Source organism: Lytechinus pictus, chromosome 7, assembly GCF_037042905.1.
Source record: "Lytechinus pictus isolate F3 Inbred chromosome 7, Lp3.0, whole genome shotgun sequence".
NCBI lineage: Eukaryota > Metazoa > Echinodermata > Echinoidea > Temnopleuroida > Toxopneustidae > Lytechinus > Lytechinus pictus.
In genome coordinates, this window is record NC_087251.1 from 42103133 (window position 1) to 42126421 (window position 23289).

The 23289-nt window shown below is 33.6% G+C and overlaps 1 protein-coding gene across 1 annotated transcript; it reads right to left on the minus strand.

The window, feature by feature from the left end:
* Positions 1–585: 585 nt before the first annotated feature.
* On the minus strand, positions 586–22860 carry LOC129264201 (polypeptide N-acetylgalactosaminyltransferase 16-like). Its single transcript, XM_054902057.2, has 8 exons — positions 22777–22860; positions 18941–19044; positions 16560–16686; positions 14749–14841; positions 12753–12836; positions 6790–6922; positions 4695–4814; positions 586–4031 (listed from the first exon to the last, which is right to left on the minus strand). The coding sequence occupies exons 1-8, from the start codon at positions 22824–22826 to the stop codon at positions 3858–3860; spliced, it is 885 nt and encodes a 294-aa protein (XP_054758032.2). The 5' UTR covers positions 22827–22860; the 3' UTR covers positions 586–3857.
* Between the last annotated feature and the right edge of the window lie 429 nt (positions 22861–23289).

The window sequence follows — 23289 nt, forward strand, 5'->3', positions numbered from 1 at the left end:
AGTGGTATATCAGACTTGGGTCTATTAGACCTTGAGACTTGCCAAAAGATATTTATCCAGAAACCAGGTCAAATATTACACTGTTTATTAATGGTGATATATATATATATATATCTTATTTCAATTATTGATTTTTTTTATTTTTTCAAATTATATAAATATCTGAGCTGGTGTAATATCACATCTCCCTCATTCATTCATTCATTCTCATTCATTCATGAAAGCCTTTGGATATTAAATGTTTTGTAAATGGGCAAAATAGCAGAGAATTTGCCACTTGGGGATGTACTGAGCACACTGTGACACATTTTTTGAATGGCTAGAACAACTTTACTGCCGGGGAGGGGGAGGGGTCACAAAGATTGTGGTATAAAATGAGTCACCACATTGGTCACATCTTGCTCTTTCAGATGACATTATATTACATGTGCTTGTTTACAATAAGCACAAGTTTTAGACTGAATTCTTTGTGAAATATGTTTATATCTCGTCTCCAAAAAAGGTTACAACCCACCTGAAATGTTGTTAGTTGTTAGAAGGGAATTGTAGCAAATTATTGAAAAAAGACAATGACATAAGTTTTTTAAGTACATTCCATGTTATATTTAATGTCAATGAAATACATTAAATAAATGATTTTTTAATCAGATATCTGTATTATTTTTCTATTTCTGTAATTGCACAAAAACATTAAATATTCCTTACAATACACAAATCAGTTTAAAAAAAATGTGTAAGGTATAATGATCACTACCCTTCATATGAAATGCTTACTTTTACCCCGGCCCCAAAATGTCCTTATGTACCCTTTTCAATAACAGAAATTACCACAAAATATCATGTCATTTTATAAATAAATAACCTTTCTTATAGCAAATATTAATTCCCAAAATGGAGGATAAAATTCATTTCTTCAATTCTTCACAACAATCATAGGTTTCAGCAATCCTGTAAATAAACCCTTCAGATATTCAGTCTTGTGACAATTACAGGCAAGATTGGATTATTATCGATACTGTTATCAAAGTACACATATATTAACTAAGTTTTCATCAACTGACGGAAGACATATACACCAATGGCACTGTTGTTTAAAATAATTTGCACTCAAAGTGTCCATTCTATATACAATCCAACATATAATAATATTCATTCTGCTCTTAGAGCAACTCATGAATCTTATATCCTTAAGGCGTATTATCATCAACTTGCACTTTTGTCTAATTTCAATGTTTATATATCTAAAAATGGTGTTATTCCATCTCTTGGGTATTGAAAATAACTACATAATACAACAAATTTACAACATAAAATGAAAACTTTGCAGTACTATTTACTGTAGTCAAATTGCCAGTTAAAATGTTCAAGCACTGGTTGAAAATTCCCTGAATATACTTACCTGTAATAATTGTTTATTAAAATCAACGGTTTTCTTTGCGCTTGATATACATATGGTGGATATCAAAATTTTCATTCACAAAGTTAAAAAAAAGGGGATACCAAACAAAATAATTATTCATTAAAATCCTTGTAAACTGCTATGATATATAAATGTTTTTTAAAAGATTTAGTGATAAATCTTTTCAATTTAATAAACTATACAATGGCAGCTGATGCATGCCATTTTATCAATACCAGGTAATATTAGCCAAGCGTTTATGAATAATATATATTTTACCAACAAATAAATGTACACAATAAGGTATGCAAGAAATCATAAAAGGAAAAATAGAATAAAAGAAATTAATATAGAATACACATAGTGCATACATTGCAAGTAGGCAAGCATGACTGCATCACATGAGATACGATACAATCTGTAAAGTTATTATTACATACATTTTTTATGTCTTAAAGGGAAAGTTCAACCTGACATTAAGTATGTTTGGATATAAGCAGAAAAAAACAACATTAATGTTTCAATGAAAGTCCATCTGAGACTGAAAGAGTTATGAAATTTCATGTGAGCAACTTCCTCTTCTTGTGATAAAAATCCCATAAATATTTTTTTTTCAATATATAAAAAAACGACTATTTCGAGAGCATTTAATATATAATCAGACACATAGTTGAATACAAATTACTGTGATAAAATGCTCTGCCATCATGAACAGCAGCGACTCAAACAGATGACTTCACAGAATAAAAACTTTGTTTATAACTTTATTTATGACAATTTATAACTCTTCTAATTCAATGGATTTTCGGCAACCTTTCAATATCTTTTTTTCTCTAAAATTTCTGCTTTTATCAAATCCACCTGAGCATCCGGTCAGTGTAAACGTCTCCTCTCAAGCTTCAGTATCTTCAATGATTTATCTTTAGAGTTTTGGATCCATTTTGAATTGAAATTAAAAATTTTATAAATGACATTGCATGAAATATAAGATGTAAACACAATTAGATATGTGAGTAATTTGCATCAAATATCTTGAATTCTGACATTCCAGAAGTTTTTTTAAATCCAAACTACTGTTATTCTGTACATACAGTGGAATAGCAGGATTAGGAATGATCTCCAAACTATTTTTCATGGAAGAAGAAATCAATATTCCAGATTCAAGTCCTACATAATTGAATATTTCTTTAACCTGGTCATTTAAAAACAAAAGAGAAAAAAACAACCTCTTGGCTGAAACAATATTATTTTGATGAAATTGAGATTTGAATTTCATTGTACATGCCTCGGAGAACAGAGGATCATACTTTTATTTATTTTGTTTACCCAGGGTAACCCCATTAGTGAATTAACCACTTTTCTTTTTACAATAAACCTCTTTTGTCCTGAGATACGCATTCAAATATACATATATAAAAAAATCTGATCAGGGAGATATAGCTCATTTAAAATAATTTTTTCTAATGACCACTTGCTAAGCTCTACCATTCCTCTAAAAGAATAAAATTCTAATTCCTAAGAATGAACAAAATCAAATGAAAGCGCAACTCCTATTATTGTCTGTGAAGCATACTTGTCAAGATAGTCTTACTATGTAGCCTCTTCATACAGGAAATACTATTACTGTACATCTATGAGCTGCTATTTTCGCTAACTTCTTGAAATGCCGTCAAGATGTGAATTGAGTCACATGCAAAAATATTGGCAAGCTTGGCGAGCAATGCCTAATTTCATAACGTCAAAGAATATCGATCTAAACATGCTATGCAGTAAAAATCATGTGATACTATTATCATCACCATATTTCTTAGCTAATGTAATATCCTACATTTATAGCATTTTCAAATAAAATGTAAAACCATACAAAGAATACCATCAAAGAAAACTGATTGGCAATTGAAATGTTTAAAACTTATCTTTTCTACTTAGAAGAAAAAAAATGATACACAGTAAAGTTGTGTAAAAAACAGAAGTGGTTTGGGTTAAAAGAACCAGCAATATCTGATGCATCTGACATTTTGTTCTAAAGGTCGAGTTGTTTTATTTCAGCCCCAGTCCAATGAAGGGTACTAGCAGTCTACTGCTAATATATTAAATCTATACATACAAAACAATACAAAAAATAAAGTATATAACAAATAGGACATACTATTCATTTACAAATAATATAAAATAACAAAAGAAAATAAACAATGTCTACATCAGCAGCTAATCATTATCAAAAGCACCAGAAACTTGTATGAATGCAGGCTGAAATATACATACTTATTTCCATATTTGGCACAATCCGATATTCAAAACCTGTTATAATCTGACTATGTGTATATGCATACAGTAGAATGCACAATAAAGGTGATATATCATAATGAAATATAAAAATAACATTTTTTCCCCATCCATGAAATTGCTAGTCCTGTAATACCTCCCTGATCAGACATATGACCTTGTTCCACTAGGGTCACCTTAGCGAGTGTTCATCTCTATTAAGGGTGGAAGATGGTAGTATAAACCAGGATTGCGTTTTGGAGTCTTCGTTACACTGTTTGACTATAAGACCTTTCTGTGGTATTTGATTATCAAGACACAATTTGCTTAGAGTATGCTGGAGACAGTTTTCCATTCTCGTCCATTTCTAGAATGATAAAAAAAATAATAAAGAGGAATTATTAGTCATTTAAATCTGCTGCTGGAATAAGTGCAACAAATACCATCAACATTCTTAAAGTTCAGACAGAGTCAAGCAAATACCCCCACTTATGTTTACAAGTACACATTAAAGTTGAAGGAACAAACTCGTAATATAAATTATCCTAACAATGTCAAGAATCTTTTCATTTTGCATAAATTTATTTTGTAGCCAAGCAACCAAAAATATGGTCAGCATCTTCATCATTTTTTTTTACATCTCATCTCATCTATCAATGATTTTTTTTTTCTAAACAGCTCTAGAGATTTGTTGCTTAACTCTGCAATGTAAGATTTGAACAAACCCCTGATATTTATCTGTATAAGCGTGCTCTCTGACACGTATAAGTTTATTCATTCATTGATAAAATTTGAACCTTTATTGTATTTTTTATCGACATGGATCTTGAGCATGTAATTAATATGGATAAAGTACAACATAACTCTGTAAATTTATTATAATTATTATTACACTTCCAATGAAATTGCTGCATTTGCATTTGCATACAATCAATTTTCATTTTTCCAATACCCCTCCCCCCTCCCAACCACTCCAAAATATGAAACTAAGGTAACAATGAAATTAATAGATGGGACAATGATCTCTCACCTGTTTGATATCATTTGGAATGCAGCTAGAGATATAAACCCGTGAGTCTTCATGAGTTGAGGTGACAGTCAAACACATAGAATCCTGCTCGACTGTGTCATCTTTTGTTATTATCCAAGACTGGAATCAAAGACGGAAGAAAAATGAAGACGACTTTATAGAAAACGATTTCAAATTTCTCTGAAATCCTCACTGCGGATTGGTCCTGTCCCCTGACCTCACATTCACAATTAAGTAAATATTTCAGGCTTTGTGCTCTAAAAGAAATGTTCCCCCTCTTTATTATTATTTTTTTTCATTTCCAAGTATCAAAATATAAAATCAGTACTGCACTATCATAACATTTTCTGTGTAGTTTTCATGAAAGTGAAATAAAAAGCAAATTAAATCAGGCCTGCAGAGTTTGGCTCAACACACATTCATATCATAATCAGATAAAGTAAAATACAAAATTTCTACAGGGGGGGGGTCAAGTTTTAGCAAGATGAATCTTCACAAACACTAATGGGAGAGGTGCATTGACTTTAATTTTGTTGCAAGCAATATATGGATTTAACATAAAGAGGTATGACTGATATTCACAACTGATCAAAACATTTTGAACATGGTTTGTCATAGGTTTAATTATACAATCGATGATATTTTTTATGTAGCAGGGCCCGGATGGAGACGTGGCATGCATATTAGGCATCTTGTCCAAATTCAGAGCTGTGTCTTTCCCACCGGAAACCTGAAAGCAGCTTTTCATTACCAATCACCACAGTGACAATAGATGAAATAACTGTAGGAAAGCTGCCATCAAAAGTCATCTTTAAAGCAGGATACATGCTACAAGAAGTGACATAGACTTTTTTTTGAACAAGTTGCCTTTGTCTGGGAGTGAAGATGTGAAACACAATTTTGGTAATGTGCTGGGTACTGCGCTGCCATGGTAACAAACATATGGCAATCAGGGAAAGTCCTTTTAACCTTACATACTGTACATGTAAGTCTGTCGTGTTAGGGCTGTGTTACTAATCACCCTCATTGATATTTCTCGTATTCACAATGGACGTCACCAAGCTAGCCCTGAAGATGTAATATGTCGACAGTGCAATATCGATCTATACAACTCCCATCATGGAGCTAATGGAGACAGGAAATTAGCGATTTTGCAAAGACACTCCACTGCCTATTAAGAGTGTTTGTAATCATTTTCTTTTGCGAAAGGTTGCATCTGAAAGCCAAGTAAAACCATCAAAAAGCCAGGAAAACTACTCAAGTCACCATTCATGAGATAATTTTGCTAAATAGTGTTTTAAAAGATTAATTCCAATTTGGTCTAAAAAAAATTCATTATCTTTTCACTCTGTCTCATCCCACATGGTCTAATCCTATTTTGTCTACAACCAATTCATCTTCTAACCAATTGGTCTAATTGCCAGTTAACCCATTTTGTCTCATTTCCATTTAGACTATATAATGATAATAATAAACATTAATTTCTATAGCACAGTTTTTATATGGATATATTCAGCTGTGCTTGCCCAGAGCTCTTTTTACTTATGTCTACGCAGCATATTTTCTTAACTAAAGAGATATGTTTTTAATTTTGATTTGAAGAGAGTCAAGGATATCCACTTCAACTACTATTCCACTTGGTCTAACTATATATATATATATATATATATATATAAGGTTAGATGAAACTATTTATGAACTAAATTTTAATTTGAACAAATTTAAACATAAAAATTAGACGAAGTGAAAATTAGACCAACTTGGAATTAGACTGAATGAGACTTCGTTTTGACTAAGTGGGTATGCGATCAATTGTAGTGTAGACCAAACTGATAGAAGACCGTATTTGGTCTAACCCATGTGGCATGAAAAGTAGACCAACGGCTTGTTGACCAAATGAATAAAAAGCAGGAAAGCATTTCATGAGAGGACCCATCTGATTATTTTTTCCCGACAAAGTGCGTTTCATCCGACAGTTACCATAGGAACTGTGGCTTCTCAGCCACAGTCGAGGAACGCTGTCAGATCTGACAACTTGTCGGGATGAAAAATGCTGATGAAATGCTCGCCTCGAGTGATTCTCTCTTGAACTTACCTGATGTTTCTGTTTCTTTGAGCATCTAGCCATAACAGGAGGCCATGCCGAGCCAGTGGGATGGGGTGATGAATCCAAACATGTATTACCTTGTTTGATCTGACCGTATACTAACTCATTAGGACCAGGAATCCTACATAGAAAGATAAGACAAGAAAGAAAGTGATTGATGGTAGCCGAGACCGTTTAGCCATCAGAAAGACTATACAGCGCCGGTAGTAAGGGGGATTGATTTATTCAGGTGTCTGTTGATTTTTTTTCACATACCTTATACCCCTTACTTAGTTTTGCATGTCCATTTAAAAACAAAGGCCCGTATTCTGAAGTCGGGTTTAACTTAGCCCATGGTCTAACTCTGTGCTAAAATTATGGGAAGCCAAAAGTGTCAAAATTTGTATTAAGTTGTATGTTTCTTATGTTTACTGTGCTCTTTCCTGATTCATCATTGGTAAAGACGATCATTTATTTATACTTCCTTAACAAATGAGCTGAAATATTATATCTATACTGTTAGTGATTTATGTAACAATTGGCTGTCCATACTTAAACCACAACTTTAAACGTAGGTTTAAGTTAAACCTGACTTCAGAATACGGGCCAAAAAGTTTAATAGTTCATCACAGAGAGCATACTTAGCATTAACCACTAGTCAATATTTATCCCACAAAGCACAATGTTCAACCTTTTTACACATAACATCCAAGATAAGAATATTTCTGTGATGTATGTAAAAGTTAGAGCTTCACAATTTATCAGCAATGGACGGAAAATGCTTCTGGGTCTTTCTTTACCATCAACAGTCAATCCACTAATTTCTTGAAGGATGAGCCTGCGTCTATGTTTTTAACAGAAATATGGCGCAATATAAATGCTGCGGATCATCATCATCATCATCATCAGGATAAGATCTAAACTTATGCATTAATATTACCATGACTACTAGTAAGCTGATGAAAAAAGCCAAACATTTGGAATCTGGGATGGAGTAAAGAAAGAAGCCTATGCCGTGGCATTGAATAGTGTGATTAGAGTTCATCCTTGAGAAAAACTTATTAGGCAATACTCGGATGGATAGAAAAAATGCTATGATTAAAAGGATGGATATCAACCTATATCTAATAGTTTTTCTTTATTTGATATTTGCTAACAGTGAAAGCTGCATGGTATAAGTTTCTTCAAGACAAATGTCAGGACACCTAATACTTACACCCCTTGTGTTTAGACAGGCAAAAGTGATTGGAATACAGAGAGAGAGAGAGAGAGAAGGGGAGAGCTATGAATATTACAAGAGGGAGAAAGGGTATTAAGGTAATAGGAAGAAAAAGTTAGCTGCACAAAATATTCTTCAAGACAAATGTTATGTAACCTTATACTTACCTCTCTGACAGACAATATTTGAGGATAGTATGAGTATAATGAGAAAGAACAAAAGAGAGGGATATGAAAACAGAGGAAGAGAGAAGAGCTACAAATAATGCAGGAGAGAGAAAAAAGGGACGATAATATGGAAAGCAAAAAAAAAAACCAAATATAGAGAGATAAAGAAAGAGAGGAACCCGACAAAATTTTCACCTGCCATTAATTATCACCTTGATATTTAAATGACTAAAATCGAAGCAAAGAGATCTATCTGTTAATGTACATTTAAGTGACTGTCTTGTGTCAAAGGGGGGCACATGACAGGTGAACAGTTTTATCCGTTTTCTATCACCTCAGCTGCATCCATCCTTTGATGAACTGTTAAAAGTAGCCCAAAGCATTATTTCATTGATGGCATGCTTTTAAGATGTACTGTAGAGTCCCGGGGTAGAGCAAGCCGTCTACCCAGGGAAATCATCCCTACACGGAGAAAGCTCAACCGCAAAATGCAAATGAGGGCTCCTTCGGAAAAGCAGAGACCATGACGTTGACCACTTAAAACAACAATGATGGCTAACCTCATTCTATAAAGAAGGATGGATGAGGAGAAGATCTTAACCCATCGAATACTAACCCCTTTCATATCAAGCAGAAGGGAATATGAAAAAGTGTGTTATAATGTTACTATTGAATACTAAATCCTTATATGGGAGTGTGAAAAGGTGTGCAATTACCAATGAATACTAAATCTTTTCATATCCACTGGAGGGGGATATGGAAAGGTGTGTTATAATATTACCATTGAATACTAACCCCTTTCACGTCTAGCAGAGGGGAATTTGAAAAAGGTGTACTAAGCCCTTTATTTTATCTAGCAGATGGGAGTGTAAAAAGGTGTGTAATAATATTACCAATGAATACTTAATCTTTTCATATCCACTGGAGGGGGATATGGAAAGGTGTGTTATAATATTACCATTGAATACTAACCCCTTTCACGTCTAGCAGAGGGGAATTTGAAAAAGATGTACTAAGCCCTTTATTTTATCTAGCAGATGGGAGTGTGAAAAGGTGTGTAATAATATTACCAATGAATACTTAATCTTTTCATATCCACTGGAGGGGGATATGGAAAGGTGTGTTATAATATAACCATTGAATACTAACCCCTTTCACGTCTAGCAGAGGGGAATTTGAAAAAGATGTACTAAGCCCTTTATTTTATCTAGCAGATGGGAGTGTGAAAAGGTGTGTAATAATATTACCAATGAATACTTAATCTTTTCATATCCACCGGAGGGGGATATGGAAAGGTGTGTTATAATATTACCATTGAATATTAACCCCTTTCACATCTAGCAGAGGGGAATTTGAAAAGGTGACGTACTAAGCCCTTTATTTTATCTAGCAGATGGGAGTGTGAAAAGGTGTGTAATAATATTACCAATGAATACTTAATCTTTTCATATCCACCGGAGGGGGATATGGAAACGTGTGTATAATATTACCATTCAATACTAACCCCTTTCATATCTAGCAGGGGACTATGGGGAGTTGTGATATAATATTACCATTAGAATAAGGAAATATGGAAAGTCCACCCAAACAAAAAGTTGATTTGAATAAAAAGAGAAAAATCCAACAAGCATAACACTGAAAATTTCATCAAAATCGGATGTAAAATAAGAAAGTTATGACATTTTAAAGTTTTGCTTAATTTCACAAAACAGTTATATACACATCCTGGTCTGTATGCAATTGAGGAGACTGATGATGTCATCCACTCACTATTTCTTTTGTATTTTATTATATGAAATATTCAAATTTTCTCCTCATTGACAAGTGAAATAAAGATTAATTCCTCCCTGAACAAATGGAATTAGCATTTTTAATACTATATGGTTCAGTCAAGTTGGTCCTCATTGTCAAATCTGTAAAAAATGAAACATTGTATAATTCAAACAATAAAAAACAAAAGAAATAGTGAGTGATGGACATCATCAACTGACTCATTCGCATGTCACTGAGTTGTGCATATCACTGTTTTGTGAAAAATAAGCGAAACTTAGAAATGCCATAACTTTCTTATTTTACATCCGATTTTGATGAAATTTTCAGCGTTATGCTAGTTTGATTTTTCTCTAATTATTAAAATCAACATTTTTCTGGAGTGGACTTGTCCTTTAACATTGAATACTAAACTCTTTTATATCTAGCAGAGAGGAATATGGAAAGGTGTGATTGACTATTAAATATTAAACCCTTTTATACCGAGCAGACGCAATATGAAAATATATGTTGTACTTTTATTACTGAATGCTATCCCCTCTATCTAGCACAGGATATAATGGAAGGATGTGTTAAAACATTGAAATTGAATACCAAGCCCTATTTAGCAGAGGGAAAATGGAAAAAGACTTCTACTATAATATTAATGTCAAATACTTGGGCAGGGGTGGCAGTGGCAAAATGTTTTTGATGAACCTACACTTCTCCCATAAGAGAGAGAGAGAGGAAGAATAATGCTACACGCTATCAAAATATTTCAAATGCCTCATACATGTATTTTATATCATAAAGGGGAAAGACACGTCATAAATGTGAAGTACAATAATCTTATATTCAAAGGATTCTGTTGATGATTTTTTTTTTTCGATACCCCTCATCCAGGAAATACAACATAATGTATGGGATTCCAAATCAGTGTTGCCAGGTCCAAGCTGAAGAAAATCCCCAAAATGCACTTTAAAAATCCCCAAATCGGACTCAAAATCCCCAAATATTTCAAATTGCCATAATTTCTGAAAAAGGACGGTTATTATCACTGTCATTGTCCCCAAAATAGTTCAATTTGTGCTCATTTGTTCACCCCGCTGCAGATCATTTTTTTTTTAGGTTTCGAACATCGTACAACTAAGAATTGCGTATAAGACACACGCTGATGTACATTCATATGTGTACATTCTATTCATAAACTATCTAACATTACAGTAGATCATTTAATATTACTTTAAAATATTGATTTTCCTTGCTTTTCACCAAAATCTTCAAATATCCCCTAAAATGGACAAAAAATCCCCAAATTTATCTTTATCCCCAAATGGCAACGCTGTTCCAAATGTGCTTTGAAATAGCCTTAAAGGGAACAGGGAAAAAGGTAGGTACCATATGCATTAAATATCATTACATTGTGCTTCAATGTTTTCTCAATTGAAACCCTTATGTATTGGGGAATTATAAACACCTCAGCCAGCTAGCATCCTAGCTTGTATCATAAGCAAGGATGACAAGGACGATATCAATGTTATATCCAGTTCTGTCACATAAACATGTACATCAAATCATTTCAATAAGATATTGCAGACCCTCTGTATCTATGTATTCCTTTTATTCTACTTCTAGTGGATTGTCATTTTTTTCCTCTGGTCAAGAGAATGCGGAATGCAAATTGATTTCTCCCAGGTTACAACTATCAATTCTTTTCAAAATATGATGATTGCCCCCAAGGGTATATAACCCATTAAACAGATGAAAGGAAATAGTACAGGATATTAACCATACAGTAATAACAATTCACACTTATTTCATGCATACAATACACATTACAGGTGGGTATTACATATTAATTCATCTATTTTCTCTGACCACATTCACATGCGCAAACGATATGAATCTTTCAATGTTAAATTCAATATTGCTGAGCAGTAATTCATTGCTATATATCACGTTCACAAGCTTTACAAGATTCTGGTTTATTCCACTGCATTTTGATTTTTCCCCCGTATCTTTTATTTATAATTATTGTTTAATTTATGTCAATTGTCATATTATATTTCATGTATATGCATTGTATATATTATTGTTGCTGTTTTTGAATGTGTGTGAATAAGTGAATTTGTAAATGTAAGATCAAGATCTCTTCTTTTAATTGGAAACATTTTTCCCCATTTCAAGTTATTTACGAGAAAGAAAGAGAGAGAGAGAGAGAGAGAAAGAGACAGACAGACAAACGAGACACAAAAAGAGAGACAGAGAGAGAGAGAGAAACAAAGTATGATATAACTCCTTATAAAGCAAGAATCCTATTCACCTTAAAAATAAAAAAGCAATGGCCAATGTCATAAAACTTGTTATAATAACAAACTTGCAATAACCTCTTTAAACTCTTGAAATCATTTGATTTTATTGGCTGACAGTGAACTTTTTACAGGATCTGTAAATTGATTATTACATTGAGTCTCTATGAAACACGACCCAGTAACCATATCATCGTCAAAGAGGGGATATTGAAGGCATAGTCGGGACCAGGGGCGGATCCAGGATTTTCCAAAAGAGGGGGGGGGGGCACATTTTCCAGAAGAAAAATTTGACAGGCAAAAAAAAAAAAAAAAAGGTCTTCACTTTCAAAGGGTGGGGGGGGGGGGGGGGAACAGTTCTGTTTTAACAACATTTTTTACATTACAAATTTAAATTGTGCCTCTCAAAGGGGGGGGGGGGCACGGGCCGGCTTTGCCCCCCCCCCCCCCCCCCCGATCCGCCAGTGGTCGGGACTACCCTGGTAGACTAAACACTGTAATCCCAGGGCCCTCAATCAAAACACTCACTTGAGCTCAGGATATACGTTGGTTAGGTACCACTTGAATGATTGGCATTTCAGCTGTTTCCGTAACTCCTTCCTTTCGCTCACGCTATAAAAAAGGAAAACAATGTCATATCATGGTTATATCATAACAATACAAGGTCCAATATCATCAAAACCAGCTGAAGAAACATATCTTGAGCGCAAAGAGAATTTTAGTGTAACTGAGCTATGTAAAAACTTATCTTTTACCTTAGATTGTTTATGTAAATTCTCAATTAAATATGAATATATCAGATTTCAGATGTAGTCTTATCATAAGAAAGAATGAAAACAAGCAATCAAGCTGAATGCCCAGATATGATTTTCTCTGATTTGATGTTGTTCATATTACAATGCATATCAGTTACCTGTCAACTCTGTTGTCCTATTTAATCAAATCAACTGAAGTCAAGATGAAGTGTGCTATCAAGATTGCAATAATAATTTCATGAGTTAATATTCATTCAATTATGCTCTAGCATAATTCAAGAAATAGCTCATCATTTGAGATTTTCAATTCTAAACTGAAGTCTACTCTTTTCTAACAGTATCAGTTCTTGGCACTAAGACACTCATCCAAAACTCTCACATTTTTTTTCCTATTTTCTTGTCCAACTCAGAATAGCATACTTTTAGATAGATAGCAATATATAAATGCCAATCACTATATTTATTTGAAAACACAGAAATAGAGATATGGTACTACTGAGCAGTTGAGACAAAGAGATATATTACATTTTAACAGGCCACGTTGAAGCTCTAATGGGCTTTATGAATATCATCTCATGCCAAATTGTGACAGTGGCAAATTAAGAGCTAAGGTTCAATTTGTTGAACCAGCTATTCCATGTGGAAACATACTTTGAAATGAAACAGTCAAAGTAAACAGATAAAGAAATTTGAAATACATAACATAGTATCGCAACAGCATGTACACTACAACAGATGGTTCAGTTCACAAGCCTGCTATCAAAACTAAATAAATATTGATATCATAACCCATGGCCTTGTTGCGAATCTCTATTAATTCAATACAACAAGGGCTTCCAAGAATTAGTAGATCATACAGGCCTTACAAACGTAACAGGAGGTTGAATCATATGAACTATAGGAAGTGCAAAATACAGGAAATTATTTGAAAGCAGAACAAAAATTCTCATTAAATGTATCCATATTTTCATTGCAATTAACATACATAGGAAAGTAAATACCGCCCTCTATCTTGTGTGAAGGGACAGCCATACATGATGGTCAATATAAAATGATTCATATTGAATCATATATTCCTCAATGAGAGGGAAGCTACGTACTGCTGTGAATTTCCTGAGCCTGGCCTGACTATTCTGACTATATATCCTATTCTTACAGGAGACTTCATAACAGTTTGAAAGGTCACGGTAGCAGGCATTTCCATTCAAGTTGTATTTGTAATATGCCTTATATACAGATAATTTCATGAGTTTGGATTAGGAGGGGAAATGTGCAAAGGCTTCAGTTCATGACTTGCACTGTTTACAGCTTTACATATGAATAGACGTATAACAAACTTGACTTTTTACGTGAAAATTGCATTGTTATCATTCTTCGTCACATTTTCCACATTAATCAAAGTCATCATGAGTGAATGTCATCAGAGGCAGTAGTAACCCTTTGTAAGAGGGAAAATGCTGATGGAAATAAACGAAGATGTTGAAGATCATGATAATAATAGAAGTACTCTACATATAATGATTGTAAGCTAATTTATATGAGAATATAAGTGTCTTTAAATCTATATTTAAAAATAAGAGAATTTAATACACATACACCCTATAAAAATATAGCTTATATTCACATTATATTTAAAGTACTAAGTATGAATTTCATCAATGTGAGAAACGTGTCATAGAATAATTAAAATGCAGTTTTCACTAGACCATCTATGTTTAAAAACATAAATTTTAGTTAATGTGCATGTATTTCCTAGAAATAATACTTACTCTCCATAAAATTTTCCTCTTGCAGAAGGTCTAGCATTATAAAAAAGAACCTTAAATTCATCCATCCATACTTCTGCAGTCCTTCTCGTATTCCTAGAACAAGCAAATAAACAAACAAAACTAATAAATAGATAAATACAAACAAATATGTAAGCATTAATATTTCTGTGATATGATTAGTTCAATCAAATATCAAAATAAATAAATTATACAGTGGAGAATTTTTCATTGATGAGATTTCAAAAGAAAGTAATCAGTCCTTCCATCAAAACATTTTTGATGAACAACTTGAAAGAAAGGAGGAATACGGGAGATGGGGGGGGGGGGCTGGATTAATTTCCAAAAGGAATGGCATCTCCAGGGAGGCAGGCAACACCCCTTACATATTCTTATGTCTCTTTCATTCAATATAAGCTTTGTCTAACATCAACTTTAGGATTAACAATGGTGATATTCTGAAGTTTATAATATACATTGTATCTTGTATATTTCAAGACAATGATTTTACAAGAGAGTTTGCAATGTGTTAGTGTTTTATTTTATTTATCTTTTTATTGCCCTTTGTTCAGTAACGTCACTTGGCTATACTAACATAATCATCTCAACAGGATAGCAATACTCCTCTGAAATAAATTACTTAAGAAATCTAATGACAAACAATTAGCCAGTGATGGCTACACCCTAAGATTAACTTCGCTTGGGAATACTGTTGGGATAATTGCTTGCCAAGACCACTAAAGCCGCTAACACTTAACTTTATGGAAAATAACCAGGGGGTTATTGCATTCCTTGGGTATTTACCTTTTAGTATGACTGAGAAAAAAATATGTAGACTTTATCTGCCTAGGACAGAACTAATTATCAAACAATTATCTCTCTTGGAAAAGGACATTCAGTGCAATTATTTTTGCACTGATCTGGGCTCTGGAACTATCTCGGATCAGTATCCCCGAGATCGTAACCTTACTTTAAGGACGATATCTCTACGACAGCACACATAAGATAATTAAACTCAATGGTAACACACACACAGAGTTTCCCTTGAAGACAACAAACAAAACATATGAAAGGATAATTACTTGACAGTATTACTACCCTCCAAAACCCTAGGGCAATTTTCACTCTACAATCACAAACCAATGCTCACTCACAACATTACCTTGGCCTAAGATGATATAAGAATGTCATTAAATTTCAAGGGTTACGAAAAATCCTAACACAAGAAGGACTATATTTTGCTATATTGATTTAATCATGTGGAGAGACACACCTCTGAGGATTATAAATTGAATCTTTTCTTAACAATAATAGGTGGTTTCAAACCGCCTTGATCACAGGAATCTATGTTAAATTACAAGAAATTATTCAGGCTGAAAGTGCCTATTAATTATTTTCGCATTCACATCGCCCAAAAAAGTTCCTGAAGTTATGAGCATGCGCAGTATGGTCTGATAAGCAAGCAAGGCGCGAGATTCAAAATCGCTAACTCAGCTGCCACCCACGGCGCCCGCGCCCAACTACACGTTGGGCTAAAAGTTCCCGTAATTTGCTTTCACACTGCAAAAATTCCTGTGACCTTGAAAAAATCCCTGCGAAAGCTCTCTCAGAATTTTGACAAGTACCTACTTTTTAGCGGATATTTTTTTCGGGGAGATTATGTGTAATTTTCTTTCACACTGCCAATATTACCAGGTATTTTCTGATCGGGAAATTTACCCCGATCAGAAAATTCCTGGAACTGACGAACTTTGAGGCGGTCTGAAACCACCTAATGTTGTGGAAAGGAAGGTGGCAACTTTCTATTTACTTACCTGATATAAGTATTAGCATTTCCATCTGGGAATGTATAAGGGTGTTTCTTGCGAAAGACATGTCCTACCCGACTGCATGGAATGATTTCTAAACTACCTCCACACTGCCACACTCTGAAAGAGATTTCTACAAGATACAACAAAATAAGTAGTCAAGATTGTGGCCTGCCTCTCAGGCTACACCTTAAGATGTACTTCAGTTTGGAATACTGAGAATGGCAAACAATTACCACTTTCCTTTTTTAGATATTTAATAAGTTTTATTTTGTATCAAACGTATTGTTGATTGTACATGGTATACCTTTCATTCTTTACACTTTTTTTTTCTGCTTTTGACAAAGTTAACTATCCCTTTAAAAATGAGCATTAGGAAAAAAACCTGAAAAATAACATCTACATGATTCATACATAAAAAAAATAATAACATATATGAATCTTCTGTAAAACATAAGTTGAAAGAAGAAAGGAAAACAATAAAACTGCTTAAAAACTAGTGAGATTTAGGATAAAGGGATTCCACTAAGGCTTGATAAAAAATTCTGAAAGTCATATATAGAATGAACACTTTCTTACATGAAAAATGTGTTTTCTATAGCAGAAAATATAATGAAAGAATCTGATTTCAGACTTTAGTCTAAAAAGTGGCACCCATGATAATATTAGCACCTCCTGAACCAAAAGAGAATAAGCTATGATATTCTGAAACCCATCCTAACGTGGAGGAAACACAAACTGATATTGAGTGACAGTTAAAGGGGAATCCAGCCTTGGCCATAAAATGCTGTGTTGGGAAGGAGAAAAATAAATTAGACAGAATGGTGAAAGTTTGAAAGAAATCGGACAAGCAATAAGAAAGTTATAGCTGCTTTCAAATTGAGATCACTAATAGTATGTAGATTTCAAATTGGCAACTGTGTAAGTTAATTATGACAAGGGGCAAGGTCAACTTTCCCATAGGCCATGTACTTTATTATCAGGGATTTGTGGTTTTCTCCTAAGTACCCATTCCCCAGGGGCAGTAATCTATATATAACCCAGGTAGTATATTGTTTTATGTCCTCATGAAAGAAAAATATAATTTGAAATAAAACTTTTGGGGAAAATGATATTTTAGCCATAATATGCATTGGAGTACATGGAAGAGTAGTCCTTGCCTTACATCACTAAGACATCCCATATGCGGCCAATTTGAAGTCTCCATGGGTATAGTGATTACCAATATTTACAACTTTGAAATATTCATATCTTTTTTGCTGTTTATCCAATATTGTTCAAACTTTCTACGATCAACTTGTCTGATTTTTCTTTTTCTTATAAAAACAAGTTTTTATTTGGGTTGGATTCCCCTTTAATGTGCATTTCATGGTTGCCTTCCTCCTCTTGATTTCCTTCTCAAATCTCTTCAAATGATATAATTCTTCATGGGATACCTTGCTAACATTTAACATCCACAGAATGTAGGAGTGTACCATTAAGGAAGGAGTAGGTTCTACTAAATAACACAAACAGATAAACAGGAGGAAGTTGAAATCCAATATTTTTTAAAAAATGACTACCTTTCCTTGCTAATTTCATTGAAACTTACAAAGAAATATCCCAATCATTTAAAGTTTCCAGTAGATCTCTAATTTAGAAATGCAATATGCTTAGGGACATTTGTTTAAGCTGTCTTTAGACTCTCAAAGTACAATCATAAGCATCATAAGGTCATATGGTAAACCAGGTTGTATTATTTAGTTTTCTCACTTTTTTTGTTGGGAAACTTCACCAGAAGTTGTTACCATTCTTAAAATGTAACATATCATGAGCAGTCTCAGTCAGGCAAGTGTTTTGAAGTAAAGACCAAAACTACTTGCCCGAATCGGGCAATCAAAATTCACACAGTAGAAAGCAACATTCTCACAGTAGAATGACCAAAATTAGGGTTGATATGACATGATATATTGAGTTATTGACCCAAATTTTGGTCATGGCAGACAAGATAAAATCACTTTGGAAAAAGAAATGAAATAACAAGGTAGATCAGTTCATGCCAAAAGAGAGAAAAAGGTCAATGGTTTATAAAACCGCAAAACTTTCTTTTGAAGAGGTAAAACTTTTTATTTCAAGGATTTTTTCGGGCAAGTGAAATAGATTTTTGGACAAGTATATTCCAACTATTTAAAAATTTATTTGCCCGACCGGGCAAGCGCTTCTAAAAAGTCATGTAGCACCCTGCCCCCCCCCAAAAAAATGAATTAAGCATTTCTTGCCCTCCCCCTCCAAGCCAGAAAATAATTCCTGCATAGAAAACTACCTGTATTGCTGAAGAATCTAATTACTTGGATTGCTAGAGGATATCACATTTAATACAAAATACTTTTCATTTTCCCCTTTCTTACCAAAGTTTTCTCCTCCCCAGATGTCCATCAAGCCGTCATATTTTCCTAGTTTATCGAACCAATCATGACTGATCACAAACAAACCTCCCGCAATCATTGGCGTCCTGTCAACAGAAATCATAATAAATATGACATGTCAAAGAACCTGTGCTTCATAAACAAAAAATAAAGAGAAGTAAACTGTGGATAGGTGGTGCAAAGACGTGGTAGTCCACAGAATAAACAAGTAGGCCGAATAAACCAATAATATTTCAAAGTTTTTAATTGACCTGGGCCCCGTCTTACAAAGAATTGCAAATTGATCCGATCAATCACAACTATGGACGGCCAGCAACGTCAACATCTTTTATTCATGTTTGTGTTTTTTCAAAATGTTTTCTAGATATGATGTATATTCAAGCATTCACTGTCTCCTTGAAAATTCCCTGTGCTTCTCTTTGTTTACGAAGGACATTGTGCAAATTTGCTGTAGAAAAAATTAAGACACTGATGGATTTCCATAGAATTACTACTGATTGGATCATTCAAAACTCTTTGTAAGACAGGGGGGGGGGGGGCTGGGAATAATGGAACTATGGGGTTTATATCCATTTAAAAAAATGGAAAATACAAAGAATGTTTAATCATCACCTCTCATTCGTCATCTCTGCATATCACATTTATTTAAGTAACAATGGTTATACAGTGCGTCCCAGAAAAAACGAAACCGAGATTTAGCAATGATTTATCATAACTAAATCACAAATACAATAGACAAATGACCTACCATTGTAAAGCTTAGAATCTCCTCTTTCATCTGAAATTACTTAGATTATTTCTCATTCACGCATGAGTGAGCAAAACAAATTTGAAGAGGGGATACCAAAAAGTCATTTGGCGGGCTGTATCTCGGTTTAAAAAAGAAAACCACATTTCTAAAAAGTTCAATATCTGCTCTTTAATTTGATACCTCAATTACAGAAAATGGTCAAGAAATAAGAAAGTTCTGGTTATTTGAAATAAGGCTTGAATTTCAATAATTTCATAAAATGAAGAGGTTTTACAGGCTAGCGTTCAAACTCACTCGACACTCCGTTTTGTTGACGATCAGCCATGCATGAAGTCTTTTGTTAACCATGCGATAGCTTCTGTGGGAAACCGGTGAAAACATGTTTATTTAATGAAATTATGGAAATACAAGCATTGTTTCGAGGGAACGTAACTTTTTTACTTCTTGACCATTTTTTGTGATTAAGGTATCAAATTAAAGAGCAGATATTGAACTTTTTAGGCATGTGATTTTCTTTTTAAAATTCAGATACCCCCTGCCAAATGAGTTTTTGGTATCCTTTCTTCAAATTGTTCCTGCTCACTCATGCGTGAATGAGGAATAATCTAAGTAATATCAGATGAAAGAGGAGATTCTAAGCTTTATATTGGTAGGTCATTTGTCTATTGTATTTGTGATTAAGTTATGATAAATCATCGCTAAATCTCGGTTTCGTTTTTTCTGGGACGCACTGTATATTAATATAGGATTTATCATAAAAGTTTAAAATATTCATTCAGAATAAACAATGAGAAAAAATCAAACATACCATTTAACCAACTGGGAACAATCAAAGCGAGGTAAATATCAATTGAGTAAAAATTGGATCACTGGACAATGTAAAGTAGTATTAATCCTTGACCAACATTCTCACATTTTCTCTAAAGTACACTGGTTATAAACTTATTTAGGTCTTTTCATGAACTTTGAAAATGTTAATGTATACAGTTAGCAGTAAGATTAAGTTTGGACATCATCATCTCCGTCCTATTGTTCCGTTCAAAGAGACCATCTTGTCATTAGAATTCTTTGTACACTTCGACCGTTCACATACTCACCATCCTTTCCATCCTTCTTGATATGATTTGGAAATCTTTTCCAGTTCCCTCCTCTCATTTTTTTTTAACTTATAGACTGGTATCAAAATAAATGCATATATTATCAACAGATAAATTCTTTATCAAACCTGTTATATCCCTTCTCCCCTTTAAAGGTGAATTCCAGTTTTGGTAACGATCTCAAAATGACTTTTTACAGAATCTAATATAATGACCACCCAAGTGTCTGTTTGTATGAATAAAAAATATGTGCCAAAGGATTCTGGAAGAAATTGTGTAATTGCTGAGAAATAAGCAAAATAAGCGCGGATTCGGTAACTTCCGTCGGGTCTTTATTCCAGCAATAATAATACACTGTCCCACGTGTGCTTATCCGTGTTGGCGATCTTCAGTGTGATCGTATTTCAGCTTAGATTTTTATTTCACAAAGTTCAATTCATGTAACTATACCAGATCTAGATCCACGATGATATAGTCATACTTAACCTTGGTTTTACAGACTTTCTCACAAAATTAGTGTTTTACTGCAACTACGTTCATTTAGCTTTAAAGTAACAGCATTAAGTGCAGAATAGACCTTATGATAATACAAAAATATATTATATACGGGATTGAATTTGTGAATCTCATATAAATTTAGATTCAGGAAAAAAAAAACATGACAGTCCTTCTTATATTTGTTTTGGTATCAAAGCAATAAGCCAGTGATTTTGTTCCCACTACTTATATCCTGATAATAATTCAAAACAATCACTCCTTGGAGAAAGCAATTAGACGCCTACTGATCAATGTAATCTGAAAATCCACGGACCGAGTAAAGAAAGAAGACAATTGCTAGAAGGAATTATAAATAATATTTACAAAAACACATCTGAAGTGAAATGATAATTTCTTCATAAAGTAGAATTCTATACTAGCTAATATACATGTAGCCTTGTGGTCCTATGGTTAGAGAATTGGACTCATGATCGCAAGGTTGCGAGTTAGAATCCCAACTCTGCCATTGACTCCACTTTGATAAAAAGACCCAAGAGTAACATCTGTCGTCTATAACGTCAGCCACTATGACTGATTAACCTAGACGTAAACTGTTTCCTAGGTAATTGGTTATATACAGACCTGCCAACCTCTGGGAATGAAAAATTGTATTCTGTGATAAAAATTCTATAACGTCAGCCACTATGACTGATTAACCTAGACGTAAAATGTTTCCTAGGTAATTGGTTATATACAGACCTGCCAACCTCTGGGAATGAAAAATTGTATTCTGTGATAAAAATAATTGTATTTTCCCCCAAAAAAGTGTATTTCATAACAAACTGTGTGGCGCACTCGCTCATCGCGGCGCTCAAGCTGCATGCAAGCTAAAATGCGCACTGCTCTTGCAGATGAAAAAAGAAAACCATTGAAACTTGTGTATATCTCACCCTGGTTTTTACAAAATGATTGAAAAAAAACAAGTTACCTGAAATTACATTGATCTAATAACCATATTTGTGTACGTTTTATGAAATAGAGACATATAGAGATGATTTTTCTCAATAAATTACGATTAAATTTTTAATTTTTTTTTTTTATTTTATACAAAAAACATTTTTAAAAGAAAAAACGTACTGCCGTATTTTGGTTGCAAAAGCGTACTAAATACGGCTAAAACGTACTGGTTGGCAGGTCTGCAGGAGTTACCATAAACAGAAACAGAAACAACTTAATAATGTTTGTAATAACAATATCATGTTAAGTATTATAGGGACAGCTGGTAGAACAGTTTTTCGGAGCTGAAGTGGCTACCCTGGTTAAAATGACATCATTTTTATTATTGTTTGTTATCTGTAACAAGGAAAAGCTGTGAAGAAAGAGAGATAATAGAACCACAGGTCCTTTATAAAATGGGACACATGTAGAGTGAAAATACATGTAGAAATTCAATTCAATTCAACACAATTCAAATAAAAAACTCGGAGACTTACTGTATAGGCATTGTTGGATCTTTTCTCTTATACTTCTGTTCTGATGACATATGCTCCCATTTGAAATGAAGACTCCAATCAAAGCCTACATACAACCAAAACAAAGAATATAAAAAAAAAAATAGTATAAAAAAATAGCAAACTAACAAATTATTATATAGATATTTATTCTCTTGAATAGGATACTGTGAATATGAATGAAGTATGGTTGTATGGAGAAAAACTTTTTGTTATATGAACACAATGCAGTTTGAATGCCCCATCATTGCGTGCTAAATGTTTATTGTTGTGATAAAATATAATAGTCACAGGGTAAATTGGGATTATTATAGGGTAATAAAATGATAATGAGCGTAGCTATAAATCAAATGTGCCACATCAATTATCTTTCTCTTAACGGTGGCCCTTATCAGACAAATAACATATGAAAGATGTTAGTAAAGATACAAATATTGGTTGCAGTTATTCATAAGTGCACAAATTTGCAACACTCCAAGTCTGATATAGGCCCAT

Excerpts from the sequence above, each read along its gene's own strand:
- LOC129264201 (XM_054902057.2), bottom strand. The coding sequence starts at position 22,826 with ATGTCATCAGAACAGAAGTATAAGAGAAAAGATCCAACAATGCCTATA. Across the intron at positions 19,045-22,776 it reads GATCCAACAATGCCTATACA|GACGCCAATGATTGCGGGAG; the intron begins GTAAGTCTCCGA and ends TTCTGTTGACAG. Across the intron at positions 12,837-14,748 it reads AGAGGAAAATTTTATGGAGA|CGTGAGCGAAAGGAAGGAGT; the intron begins GTAAGTATTATT and ends CCTTTTTTATAG.